The sequence below is a fragment of the Cnephaeus nilssonii genome (assembly GCF_951640355.1).
Source record: "Cnephaeus nilssonii genome assembly, chromosome: 2".
Lineage (NCBI taxonomy): Eukaryota > Metazoa > Chordata > Mammalia > Chiroptera > Vespertilionidae > Cnephaeus > Cnephaeus nilssonii.
In genome coordinates this window covers 71,307,450-71,321,090 of record NC_137073.1, presented here as the reverse complement: position 1 = coordinate 71,321,090, position 13,641 = coordinate 71,307,450, and the positions used below count along the sequence as shown (strand labels likewise).

General features: G+C 43.3%; 1 protein-coding gene across 1 annotated transcript in view; it reads right to left on the bottom strand.

Annotated features, from left to right (window-relative positions):
• The window catches only part of ACOT12 (acyl-CoA thioesterase 12), a gene marked incomplete at its 5' end in the record, with an annotated part of 37,954 nt that overhangs the window by 2,583 nt on the left and 21,730 nt on the right, over positions 1–13,641 (bottom strand). Inside the window, 8 exons of the mRNA XM_079786122.1 lie at positions 407–533; positions 2,677–2,802; positions 5,123–5,256; positions 8,761–8,844; positions 9,498–9,561; positions 9,837–9,892; positions 10,723–10,873; positions 12,030–12,149. Of these exons, the coding sequence (XP_079642248.1) occupies positions 407–533; positions 2,677–2,802; positions 5,123–5,256; positions 8,761–8,844; positions 9,498–9,561; positions 9,837–9,892; positions 10,723–10,873; positions 12,030–12,149 (862 nt within the window). The remainder of the gene's footprint in view (positions 1–406; positions 534–2,676; positions 2,803–5,122; positions 5,257–8,760; positions 8,845–9,497; positions 9,562–9,836; positions 9,893–10,722; positions 10,874–12,029; positions 12,150–13,641) is intronic.

The following is a 13,641-nucleotide window of genomic DNA, read 5'->3' as shown; positions in this document are numbered from 1 at the left end:
CTATGCCCTCTTGCAGTCCGGGACCCCTCGGACTAAGCTGGTAGTCAGACGTCCCTCTGGCAGCCCAGGAGCCCTTGGGGGATGTCCGACTGATGGCCTAAGCCGCAGTCAGACATCCTTAGCACTGCCACAGAGGTAGGAGAGGCTCCTGCCACCGCTGCTGCCCTCGTAGCCATCAGCCTGGTTGTGGCTGAGCGGAGCTCCCCCTGTGGAGCGTCTGCACTGCGTTGAGCATCTGCCCCCTGGTGGTCAGTGCACATCATAGCAGCTGGTCTTTTCCTAGTCATTCAGCCTTTAGGATCAATTTGCATATTACCCTTTTATTATATAGGATTAGGAAGTATGAGTAAAAGACTTCTCATATCTGTAGAAACAAAGTAACCTGCAGTTGTTTCATCAGACTTACAGTGCATGAACTGCTGTCAATAGCATGGATGAGAAAGCCAGCACATGTGATTTCACTTCTGACGTACTGTGGAGAAGGTGGGACCGATGGCAGGATGACCGACTTCACTGCCACGGTGTAAGTGTTACTGAAAGATAAAAGGACACTTTCCAAGTTCTTGTGAGAAACGAAGTATAGTTGTTAGAACTATTCTAACATTCTGTATGGCTATATTCAAGCCATAGTAATATGGACCAGAAGTGTTTTCTAAGAATTGTATATACTTGCAGAATTCCACAAAGATGGAACCAATCTCCAAACTGGTTTTATTGTGCCCTAATGGGTTGTAATTTCACTTTCCTTTTAAATGAAAGAATAATACCCATTGTTTTAAAGAAGCCCCAAACAACAAGGAACCCTACAGACTAGCATATAGAAATTTTCTTCAGTTTACCCTAGTCACAATGCACTCCCTTCCTCGAGATGATTACTCTTAACGTTTTGGTGTGTATTCCTCCAGACCTTTTTATAAATATATGACATTTATGTAAGAAAATGCACAGATAATAGATTTTTACATAAATATAATCATTTAACAAATATGTGTCTATAATTTGATTTTTCACCTAACAATAAATCTTTGGAGGTGCCTCTATTTACTTTATCCTTTTAAATGCTGGCAGAGTACTCCATAGCATGGCTCTACCACAATTTGTAAGATGGTATTTGGTCTATTTCTTATACCTTTTGCCATAATAAGTGATATTACACTGAACATCCATGTGCATTATTATATACTAGTGGCCTGGTGCACAAAATTCGTGCATGGGGGGGGTCCTCAGCCTGGCCTGCACCCTCTCCAATCTGGGATCCCTCTCCAATCCAGAACCACTGGCTCCTAAGCGCTCACCTGCCTGCCTGCCTGATGCCCCTAACTGCTCCCCTGCCAGCCTGATGGCTCTGACTGCTCTCCCCTCCTTGTCTGATCCCCCTAACTGCCTATCTGCACTCCCCTCCTGGCCTAAACCGCCTAACTGCCTATGTGCTCTCCCTTCCTCTCTGTGTCTTCAGACCCCAGGGCAGGAGTGCTGAGAGCTCTCTGCCGAGGCCCCGCCCCTGTCCTGACGCCCCTTTCCGGGCTGGATGGTGCAGCAGGCCTGCATGCGCTTCCACCGGGGAGGGGGAGGCCGCCTCGGCCTGTCCTGGTGCCCCCCTCTGGGCTGGGCGGCGCCGCAGGTGCCCACTTCCGTGGGTTGGGGGTGGGGGCTGCCGTGGCCCATCCTAACACCCCCCCTCCAGGCTAGGTGTGCTGCGGGCCTGTGTGCACTTCTGCTGGGGGTGGCGCAAGTCCCCGCCCCCGACCCCACTCCCCTAGCTCCTGTGCGCTTGCACCTTTGACTGGTCGTGACTTGGACACCGTAATGGACAATTAGCATATTCTTTCTATTATATAGGATGTGTGGGATTATTTCTACAGGCTAGCTTTGACATCAGGAATGATGCTGGCCAGTTTCAGTGGTAGACCTTAACTGTCCTGGCAGCTTCCACTTGTCTCTTTGAGTACTTGCTCTTGGGGCCCTTCTGCTTAGAACTTAGGCCAGTGATGGGCAACCTTTTGAGCTTAGTGTGTCAAACTTCGCCAAAAAACTGAGCATAACTCGGGTAGTGTGTCACTTTGAGGAAAAAAACATTATTTTGCAAATGTTTCATCCTCAGGAGCAGCAAATGTTTCATCCTCGGCATGTGGCCACCTTAGCGGCCGCGTGTCATCAGAAATGGCCACGCGTGTCAGTGCTGACACGTGTGTCATAGGTTCGCCATCACTGACCTAGGCAATGCGCGTGGAGAAGTACAATGCCCAAGGAGAAGCCATGGGAAGATGCCGATTGACAGCCCTAGGGGGCAGCGGCCATTTGGATGTCTAGCACAACGAAACCTTTGTAAATCCTAAACCAACTCCTGGTATTTTATTTGACTTTTACTACATTTTTACTGATAGTGGAATATTTCAATGGTTTGCTAAATATCCGTTTTACATCTGCACAGAGAAAAAGAAAAGGGAACTGCTTTAGGAATCTTGTATGGTGCTTTGTACATAACTGGCACTTAGCATATGATTATTTGGATTGTGTGTTTTTTTAATGATAACTAAGGTACATCTAGAAAAATTTCAGGTGAACATCATTCAAGACCAGAAATGTTTACATTGACTTCCTTATTTTAATATCAACTTTTGCTTTCTACTCTATACTATAAAACATTGCTGTAACACTTGAATTTCATTTACTCACCTATCTTTAAGAGATCTTCGTGATACAAGTACGACCAAATCTTTGGGTTTGTCACCATTTGCTATAGGACAGGTGATATAATATATTTGGTCATCTTCACTCACCCAGTCTATGACTTCACAGGACCTGTGTAAATAGAACAGTGAAAGAAAGGCTGTACTTTTCTACCTGATAGAATAAGGCAGTTAATTCTTTTGTTTGCATAACTTCATTATTGATGTCTACATTCACCCTTCTGCTCATATAACCATCCCTCCAAAGCCAGCATCATTTCTCAAAGTCCATCTTTAGAAAGCTGTTTGGTCAGAAGAAATAACTCTGCATGTGATGGTGAACATGGTGGCCACCTGAGTCTAAGGTCACTGGCCACAACACTTCAGAGAAAAGCATTTAGCTGTTTTCCACAAAAATTATTTTCTGTAGGATCAAGTAATAACATTTTGAAGATTAGTGAATTATATGGACAGTCCAAGAAAAACTCGGGTAAAGGGATATGGTATATTAGGACACTAAGTTTGGAATCAAACAACTTGTCTTTGAATCCTGGACTGCCATTTAGTAGATGTGTTATGTTAGGGCAAGTCACTTTATTTTGTCACTTTATTTTTTCCATCTCTAAAATCTAATCTAATAATAGACAAATATGCAAATTGACCGCACCTTCGCTACGCCCAAGCCACGCCCACCAACCAATCAGGACGAATATGCAAATTATCCAAACAAAGATGGAGGCTAATTTGCATATCGCGACAATGTAGAAAGAAGCCAAGAGCTGCAGAAGGGAGCAAAGCTGCAGAGAAGTAAGCAAGCCGGGGGGGGGGGGGGGGGGAGGAGAAGGGAGGAGTGGAGGCGGGGCCAGGGGAGAAGGAAGTTGAGCGGGCGGGGCCGGGGGAGAAGGGAGGAGCGGAGGCGGGGCCGGGGGAGAAGGAAGTTGAGCAGGCGGGGCCGGGGGAGAAGGGGCGGGGCCGGGGGAGAAGGGAGGAGCGGAGGCGGGGCCAGGGGAGAAGGAAGGAGAGCGGGCTGGCGGAGAAGTTAGAAAAGCAGGGCGGCTGGTGGAGATCGCGCGGCGGGGGACAAGGGAGGAGAGCAGGCAGGGTGGGGTAGAGTGCAGCAGGAAACCCTATTGCAGGATTTTTCCTGCAACCAACGGGAACGATAGTGTAGATAATAAAACATGGAGTTATTGTGAGGATTAAATGCAAACACCTGGCACAGTACCTGAATTATAGTAGATACATAAGTAAGTTGAATAAGAACTCATTCCTCCATTATTCAAGTTCAATATGGCTAGAATGTCAGGTGACATAGCAAATAGAGGGAGAAACATTTGGAAAGAACACCAAAGTTTAGGGATTGTTCTTACTAAAAGCTTTGTACTTACAGAGTATCTACAAATACTGATGCAAGAAAATCGTGAAGTGTTTCTCTTCTCTTCGAGTGTTCTATTATGACAGCATTAACCATATTGTATCATTTAGGCATCTATGCAATGTAATATGACCCTGGAGCTGTTTCACTTTTGTGGTATTAAATTATCTATTACATGGTATTAATCATAATGAGGTTTAGTCATTTTAAAGATGAACCTCTACCTCATGAGGATTAGGAAGTCAACAGTAATGCTTACTATTCTAGGAAGCCCACCTCACCAATCCTTTCCTTTCAGCAAGGTGTCCTGGAAGCCCTGAGTGGGCCCAGGAGCTGGAACTCCTTGGAGAGGCGGTGTGGCCCGAGTACGGTCAGTCCCTGTCGGTACAATTGACAAGGTACACAGCTCCCTCTTCCAGGAAAGGAGGGCAAGTGGAGGAGCTGAATTAGGGATGCGGGAGACAGAGGTAACAGAAGTAAGAGATGTAGGCTGACAGGAGTGGCCCCTGATCCGACAGGGAGAGCAGGAAGGAATGCCTTTCACCTCCGCACTCACACAGCTTCCTCCCAGCTTCTCACCTGGGAGTGCTGCTTCACAGAAAACAAACAAAACAAAGGGACTGCCCATTAACTATCAAGAGTGTGAAGTGAAAAGAACAGTTCGATAATCATTTCCTCAAGAGCAGTGAAACTGTTCACGTGTGGAATTCAGAGCCCGAAGACCTGGGCTCCAATTTGGGTTCCATCGCTTTATTGCTGTGCTGTCTTGAAAATCTCTCTCATTAAATGAAAATACTATGAAACTTGAACAGTTATTAGCAGGATTACAATAGATGTGGGTAAAGCATGTCAACTCCATATAGATGATAAATAAGTGATTATAATAATTTGGTTTTGTGTTTCTTAATAGCACCTAATGCCATTTTCTATGCAGAGCAAGCTTTACTAGTTAAAAAATAGACTTTAATTAATAAAACAAGAGGTCACGTGTTGGGCAATGGAGATGCAATGCAATCTGGAGCTTATCTTTTCTATCATGTCAGGGTTGGTTAAGAAAATATTTTAAATTTATTCTTACACATAATGGGGGTCCCACAAAGGTCGCTTGGTAAAGTCAGACAATAGATGATAAGCCAAGTGTGCCGGTTTTTCCACGTGCTTTTCAACCCAAACAGATAAAATATCCTGTTCTTCCAGAGTATATATTTTTATCTAAAAGATAAAAAAATAAATTACAAAAGAAAAATGGATATTTTTACTTGAAAACATCACAGATGTGCCCCACCAGTGTGGCCCAGTGGTTGTTGACCTATGAACCAGGAGGTCATGGTTCGATTCCCTGTCAGGGCACATGCCCAAGTTGCAGGCTTAATCCCTAGGGGGGGGCATGCAGGAGGCAGCCAATCAATGATCCTCTGTCATCACTGATGTTTCTATCTCTCTCCCTTCCTCTCTGAAATCAATAAAAACATATTTCTAAAAAAACCACCATGGACATACACATGTAGTCATAGGCTGCTGGCATCCAAATAACAATGAAGCCAATGATGGCAACTTAACTTCAAACACTTGGATGTCTAGGGCTCTAACCAGGATGCTGTACTTCTGTATTCTCCAAACAACATGTGACTTGAGGGTGGGTTATTTAATTATTGTGCAATAGTTCAGGAACAAATATCATCAGATTGTTAGGCTGCATCTCCTGCTAAGACCTTGGAGCCGAGGCTGCAGATGTCAGGTGTACCTTCTAGTGGGCTGAGGTGACCCCAGGAAGTCAGCTGACCACCTCAAGAACCAACTCAACCACTCAGTGGAGTCGCTGAAGTACCATGTTTCTTCAGCACACAGCGTTCTTTCATTAGTGACTCATAGGGCAGGCCAATTCCTGGGTTTCTTTCTAATGCCTATTATTCCTTAGCTCAGAGGAGGCCCGTTTTGGAGAGCCATGTGACTTACACTGAAACATTAATGTATCCCTGTTACTCTGAACTCTCCTTCTACTGTGCTTTTGCCAATAATCAGAGACATGTGTTCCACTAAGCACACATTTCTCCCCTGCCCATTTAAAATCTCCATCTCTTTCAGGGTGCTTTGAAGTTAGTGTTGAAACTTGTCATCTTATAATAATTCCCATGGCAACAAGCTGTGCGAAGACAAACAAACATAGGGTTAAGACTTCCCTGCAGGAATCAAGCAGATGGAAAAATCAAGCTGTGAGGGAGAAAACCTTTATTTAAACATAAATATCTTCAAGAAGAGAATGAAGCAATGAGAAAGTGACCACAAGCGGCTCAGAATGAAAAGAAGGGACTATTTGCTTATTCCGTTTTACCTCTCCAGTTGACCTCAGTGCCAAGCCCGTCTTTCAATAGAGCCCACGGAGGAGGACATAATGTCGGCCCAGAGCTGACCAAAAAGAGAAAACCACGCACAGGGCTCCAGGTGGTGGCCAAGACTCACCCAGCACGGGTGTGCCTAACTGCCCCTGGTACAGCAGGAGTAGAAGGAGGTTCATTGGTGTAAATTCGGAGGGAAGTCACCTTGTCAAAGCTTGGTGGCCACGCAGCTCTAAGCCAGGCTGCTGGAGCTCTGCAGTCTCCGAGCAGGTGAGGGCAGGCGGCCCAGTGAATGCCACAGCCTCAAGCATGGTCTGGCCTTAGGGCAGCCATGGTCTAACCAGGGTGGAGTGGGATATAATACTGGGCTGAGCACTTGTTGAGGGTTGAATTGTGTCCTTTCCAAATTCATATGTTAAAGTCCTCACCCCTAGGATCTCAGAATGTGACCTCATTTGGAAATAGGGTCATTGTAGATGTAATTGAGTTGAGGTTATACTTCAGTAGGGTGGGCTCCATATGACCTGTGTCCTTATATAAAGGGGAAATTTGGCCCAGCCAGGGTGGCTCAGTGGTTGAGCATTGACCCAGTAACCAAGAGGTCACCAGTTCAATTCCTGGTCAGGGTACATGCTCAATTCCCAGTAGGGGGTATGCAGGAGGCAACCAATTGATGTTTCTCATGGATGTTTCTATCTCCCTATCCCTATCCTTTTCTCTAAAATCAATAATGTGTGTGTGTGTGTGTGTGTGTGTGTGTGTGTGTGTGTGTGTGTATGAAATTTGCACGCAGACAAGCACACTGGGAGAACACCACATGAAGATGAAGGCAGAAATTGGGTGACACATCTACAAGCCAAGGAACACCAAAGATTGCCAGAGAACCACCAGAAGCTCAGGGAGAGGCCTGGAACAGGTTCTCCCTCACTCCTTCAGGAGGAACCGAAGCTACCAACACCTTGATCTTAGACTTCTAGCTTCCATAACTGTGAGACAATACATTTCTATTGGTCAAGCCACCCAGGGTGCGGTACTCTTATAGCAGTTCTAGGAAACGGCCACAGCACTTCTCCTGGAAGCTGCTCCCCAGGTTGCAGACACATGCTGCTGCTTCCTACCCTCGAGCCAAAGCAAACATCAGGCTGAGCAGTCACCTTTAAACCCTGCCCCTGCAGACCCCTCTAGACTTACCAGTGCCGAGTACAGTACTATGTGAGTGAAGGATATTTTGACCATTCCTCAGAAGGTGAAGGTAAAGGTAGCAGGAAGTCCTTCCCATCGCTGCTCTGTCAGAATCAATGACAGATGCAGATGAAGCAGACAAGGAGAGGCAGAGGTTGGTGTTGGCTCCCTTTAAACCCTCCTACTTTAGAAAAGCCAACTTTTGCTTAGTGAAAAAATTCTCCAAGACCAACTCTCCAAGAAAACCAGTTTCCTTTCATGCTCAGAAGAATACAGGTTAAATTCCATTTGTAACCAGATCATATGAGTACCCTATTTCAGAGGCTACTGCTTCACTGATGATGAGAAACAGTGCACATGTTTCAGAGAGCTGGCATTATCGAGCATCTCCTGAGAGCCAGCCACTTCTGTGTTCTGGGACCACAGTGGTGAGCAAAAGGGCCCTCAGAGATCGTGCAGTCTAGTTAGTGTGGGCAGAGCTTCAAAGGTCTCCCAACATACCTCAGACCAGATACAATTAGAGTCCAAATGATGCGTGTTTAGTTAAATTTGATGACACACAAACTATTGTAAAAGGTGTTAAAAGAGACACAAAGACAATTTTCCTTCTTCAAAAGTTTATAATCTAGTTAGGAGAAAAGACGGTGTGTCAAAAGCTCTATTGCTATTAATTCTGTTATCAGTTCAACGTAGCTGTGGAAGAAATGCCATAAGACAGTGCATAACTAATTGACAAGTTGATTTTAAAGAAGTAATTGTGAAGGGAGTTCCTAGAGGGAAAAGTTCCTTCAATCAGGGCTGATAGGAGCGGCTTTACGGGAAGCATTTCTGCTGGGTCTTGAAGACCAGCTAGGATTTGGGCAGAGGGAGAGGAGGAGAGAGGTGGAATATGACAACTAAGCTGAGAGGTGAGGGGGTGCAGGGTGTATTTGAAGGACCCCAAATCAGCCAGCATGGATTAGTAGAGACAGGGCTGAAATGAGGCTTGACTTTTAGAAATAGTTTTTCAAAAAGATTTTTTACTTTATTAAAAGCAGTAGTACAAGCAGAACCACCACCACCATGATCATTTATTTTTTATTTTTTAAATTGGATTATGGGGTGATATTGGTTAATAAAATTAAATAGGTTTCAGGTGTATGATTTTTATTTGTGATGTATAATGAGTTGTTTGTGCATATACCTGGATGCCTCCTACCTTTTCCACAGCACTGGTGATCTCCCAACCACTTTTGGCCACCAGCTTTTTGAAAGCCTCCACATTGTCGTCACTCAGGGATACCTAAAATGCAAATATTTAAAAAGCTATGAGTTCAATGCACAGATATGTGAACAAATATTTTCTGCTTAGAAAATGGGGACTTTTAGAGCCAAAGTGATTATGTCGAGTTTAAAACTATGCTACAGGTAATAACTTCTGTCTCAAACTCTTAATTCAGAATTCAGACAAGGTAACATGAGGCCTGTATGTTTAGCAAGTTAATATGATTTTAATTGGTGTGCTAAGCAAAGACAAGATTGCCCTTTAGTATAACTTATTAATAAACTTGGATTTTCCTTTACATTTTATGGCCCAACACATGAAAACAACTAATACTTTGTTGTTGTGTTATAAAAATGCAAGCTGGTGGGCATGTCATTCAGCAAAAATCATGCTAAGACAATGTCCTATGCTGCTCAGATGCATTTGAAGGCAGAGCATCCTGCGTTTGTAATATGGGAACTGTACCTACAGTTCAAACAAGGCAGCGACGCAACTGGTTGGTAACCAGTTACTGACAGCTTGGTTCTGTTTCATTGTGAGATGACTGGTTGCTATGATTCACTTTTTCATCTAACCTGTGTAAGCACAACCTGAATCAGTTAAACAGGGAATTTCTGTTTTTGTAATGATGTGATCTTTACACGAAGAGCTCCAAATCATAAAACTGTTACCTGGTTGCGAATATCCCAGTGTATGCTAAGTGGAATCTCTTGTTTGTGGGAAATAACATATTTTCTGGAAAAAAAATAAAAATATTAAATAACAGTTTTCTTCCCTGTATTTAGCACACAACAGTAATCATCACACACTTTCTTGAGCTGAAATCAGCAGTTTAAAATGCTGCTTTTACTGGTGGAACAATCAGGAAGAACAATTTTCATCACTGTCAGAAAACATCAACCTTCTCTCCTTTCATTATGTGGGACAAGACTCACAGAGAGCAGCTCTTTGTTATGCAATTTGCAAGGTAAGATCTTACACCATAAAATCCTGATACCTAGGTCCCTTACCTGCCCAGACGAATCCTCTTGCGTGCAATAGCTCCACAATACCGTCTAAAATCATCCTTTAATTAAAAAAAAGTAAAATCAATAAATTTCTAATACTTTAGTGCTATAATCTTAAGTCTCTCTCTCCTAAGTCAGTTGAAGAAGCTAACTGGGACCCAGTGTCTGCGTGAATGCTGCTCAGGTGAGAGTCGGCAATAAGGCAACTGCAGGTAGTTCCCATGACCGTGGCGCAGCACAGAGAAGCAGATGTAAAGTGGGAGAAGAGAATCAGAAGTGGGAAAGGAAGACAATATGCTCCCAAGAGCAGTGCATGGCCCAGTTGAGGTGAGGTAGGCAGGGCCCCCATTGAGACAGCATAGGGGTAATATCTGGACTCCATCTTGGAGGCCTGACTATGGCTCCTTGCTCAGAAACCTTCCCATAGTTGAAATTAACCTAATCAACACCCTTAAAGGGAAGAATGCACAACAACATCCCTTCTTCACATCGTGTTCTGCAAAATAGTTGCTTTGTCTATTAAATGGTAACTAGAATATTTGCCCAAGCATTATTTCATAGGCCCTTTGAGTGGTCCACTGACCACGGAAAACATCTGTGACTGCCCCGGGATCAACCACCGCCAGGTGACGATCATGGGACAACTGACCTCCTCCTCATTCCCTAGCCCTACACCCTCCCCAAGCCATCCACAAGAACCCTTCGGGAGCGCGACCTCTCCTTTCTGGTCGACTCCCTTGTGCACAAGCTCTTTCCAATAAACTCTATCTGCTTGATCTTGTTCTGAGTGCTCATTTCTATGACAGTACAACTTAAGAACCTGGCATTTCGACAAAGGATTAGAGTACTTTGGGGAAAAAAAGAAAAGTCCATGGTGCTAATAACTTACCTTAGACATGGGTTTGATTTTGGGAAATGTGACCAGTTCTTCTTTATCATCGACAGCATTATAAATGAGAAAAGCACTGTTGATGTGACGGCCCAGGCCCTCAGACCACTCCTGGCAGTCAAAGGCCTCCACGCGCACTCCCACTTCGACACTGCAGAGGGTGACACAGGGCGGTGGGCAGAGGACCAGAGCTCACTGGGCCTCTTCTGCCCACCACCACCTCCTCCTCCTCCTCCTCCAAGACGGGAAGGAAATGAGGGTCCTGGTTTTTCCTCTGTGGTCTGCAAATCTATGCAACTGTTAAAATCCATTTCTCCAGGTCGACAGATCAGATGTGCAATCCCCTGAGGGCATTTCTGCTTTACTTTCCCACTTTCAGGTGCGAAAAAAGGCCAGTTGTGAGTTTGTATATATTCATGAACATATTTTGGTAATGGGGAGGGGAGTTTAAATTATGCCAAAGTCAAGTTTTCTCCCCTCAAAATAATAATTCTGTGATTAAAAAGCATCAAACACTAAAATTGGACAGGAAATACAAATATTCTTTTTTACATTTAAAAAGAAAAAATACTGAAAGAATACAAAATAAAATCTTTTCTTTGTATATTGAGAGTAATAAAAATAACTGGAAAGTGGCTTGGACTTCATGGTGATAAACGGCAGGTCCATTATGAATAGGTTGACCATACCGCCACTGGGAATCTTGAGAATGTACGGAAGAGTTAATAATTACAACAGGTATAAACCAGGACCATTCTGGTCAACTGAGGCATACAGTCACTCTTATTATGAGAGAGAAAAACCAACCTACCACCATTTACTCAGTATAAGGAGGCCTCAAGCAGAATATAGGGTTAAAATGTGTACAAATTTTGAAAACTGAATGAAAAAAAAAAAAGAAATAGAAAGAACTTGGTTATTTTAAAAATATTCCCCATAAAGCATCGATCAGACTGTCAAACCTCAGAGGGAAGGTAGGGGAGGGTGGGGTAAGGGGGAGAGATCAACCAAAGGACTTGTATGCATGCATATAAGCCTAACCAATGGACACAGACAACAGGGGGGTGAGGGCATGAGTGGTGGTGGGGGGGTTGGGAAGGTAATGGGGGGGATGAGGACACATATGTAATACCTGAATCAATAAAGAAATTTAAATAAACAAACAAATAAATAAAAATAAAAGAAAAAAATAAGACAAAAAAATAGTCCCTATATTCACCTCCAGATTGAAATAGAAATTTTAAAACATATTTATGTGCAAGTTTAAATTCGTTTATAGCAGCCGAAGGCCACTGCACACACTTTACCAGGTCTGAAACGTATTGTTGACGACGGCATTGAAGACAAGACGATCTCCCACTGTGGATGGTCCTCGGAACTTGAACATGTCCACAGACTTCAGAAGCGGATGCGCTCGACAGAGGCGGCTGATGAAACAAAGGGAAGGAGAGGAGAAATAGATCATTTTTCTCCTAAATATTTTCAGGAACCGCTGATTCGCTTCTCAGGCACAACAGACCAGTGTTCCATGCACTTCCTAAGTAAACATCTTTTAACGCTAGTGAAACAAATGACTAGATCATGTGTGTTGAGGGTGGTTCTGTACACCGCCTGCAATTGCTTTGGGAAATACCATGTCCCCAAGCCGTGGGGTCTTTACCAAGACGCTGGTGCTCCTCTGGTGGTGACAGTCCTGCCCTTGCTTTGTCCCCCATGAAAGTCCCTCTGAAAAACAAGCTAATGTCTTTCATTCTAATTTGAGGGTCATATTCATTCTGGCAGCTCACGACTACCATCACAGGGAGCCCGGACTGCCGGGGTGGAGCGGGGCGCAGTGTGAGAACTGCCAGCTAGTGCCATCCACACCAGTTCCTTACCTTCACAGTTAACAGATTCACCCACCTATCAAAAGCCTTAACATTTTTCCCTCACAGAAAAATTACCTAGATTGCTGCACAAAGCCTAAAAGGCTACAAGTTACTCACTTTACAATTTTTGTGTGTGGGAACTTTTTGAAATATCTAGAAAGAATATTTAATCTCAGAAATACTTCCATTATTTCTACACTTTAGATTCCCACTGTGGCCATTCAATTACTCTAAAGAATTGTGCCTACACTCGCTGAATAGACTCTGCCAGTTAATTATATTGTAAGCTTTTAAAATAGAAGAGGTTCAAATGCTTTCTTGTCATTAAGAATGACAATCTCATTTTAAAAACAAGCTGTCTTTTATTTGTGCATAATTTATAGGAAGGGTAACTACAGGTTCCTAACTATAGTAATAACTACAGGCACATTAATAATAAAATTCTTGTAGTTTTGGGAAAAATAAAACCTTAACAGTTTTCAGTGGTTACAAAAATTGTCAGAAGGGCAAATCTTGTTGAAATGCATTTTCAGAATACACATGTTCTTTAAAGCTGATAAGTTACTTACATGTTCTAAGAATAAAATAACCTTTTTTGAAACAGGCAAATTTAAAAGGATTCTTCCAATTCTTCCCCTTTTCCCTCTTATTTTTCAGTTAATCCATTAGTCATAATGACTCCAACACACCTTTGAAGGTCAGACCTAACTGTAAATTGCCGTTAAAAAGTTTGTGACTTGACTGTTTTTAAGTGTAAATGCTATCTCCTATTTCTATTCTGCATCTACTTTGTTATAGCCATTGTTACAAGGAATTTTAATGTCACAAGGTCAACATTCATAATTCAGAATAAAGTATGAGAACTGTCACTTCATTTTTGTTTTTGAACCAAGTTTATCTGAAGGTAAACAGGTAGATGACTAATTTTCTCATTTTGATAAAAGACTACACTGTCCTCTCCTTGTCTGCTTGACTTGCCCAATAACTGGATCTCAGTCCCTTTCTGCTCTCACCCCACTGGTCCCAACATCACATGTCGAAGGTCAAAACC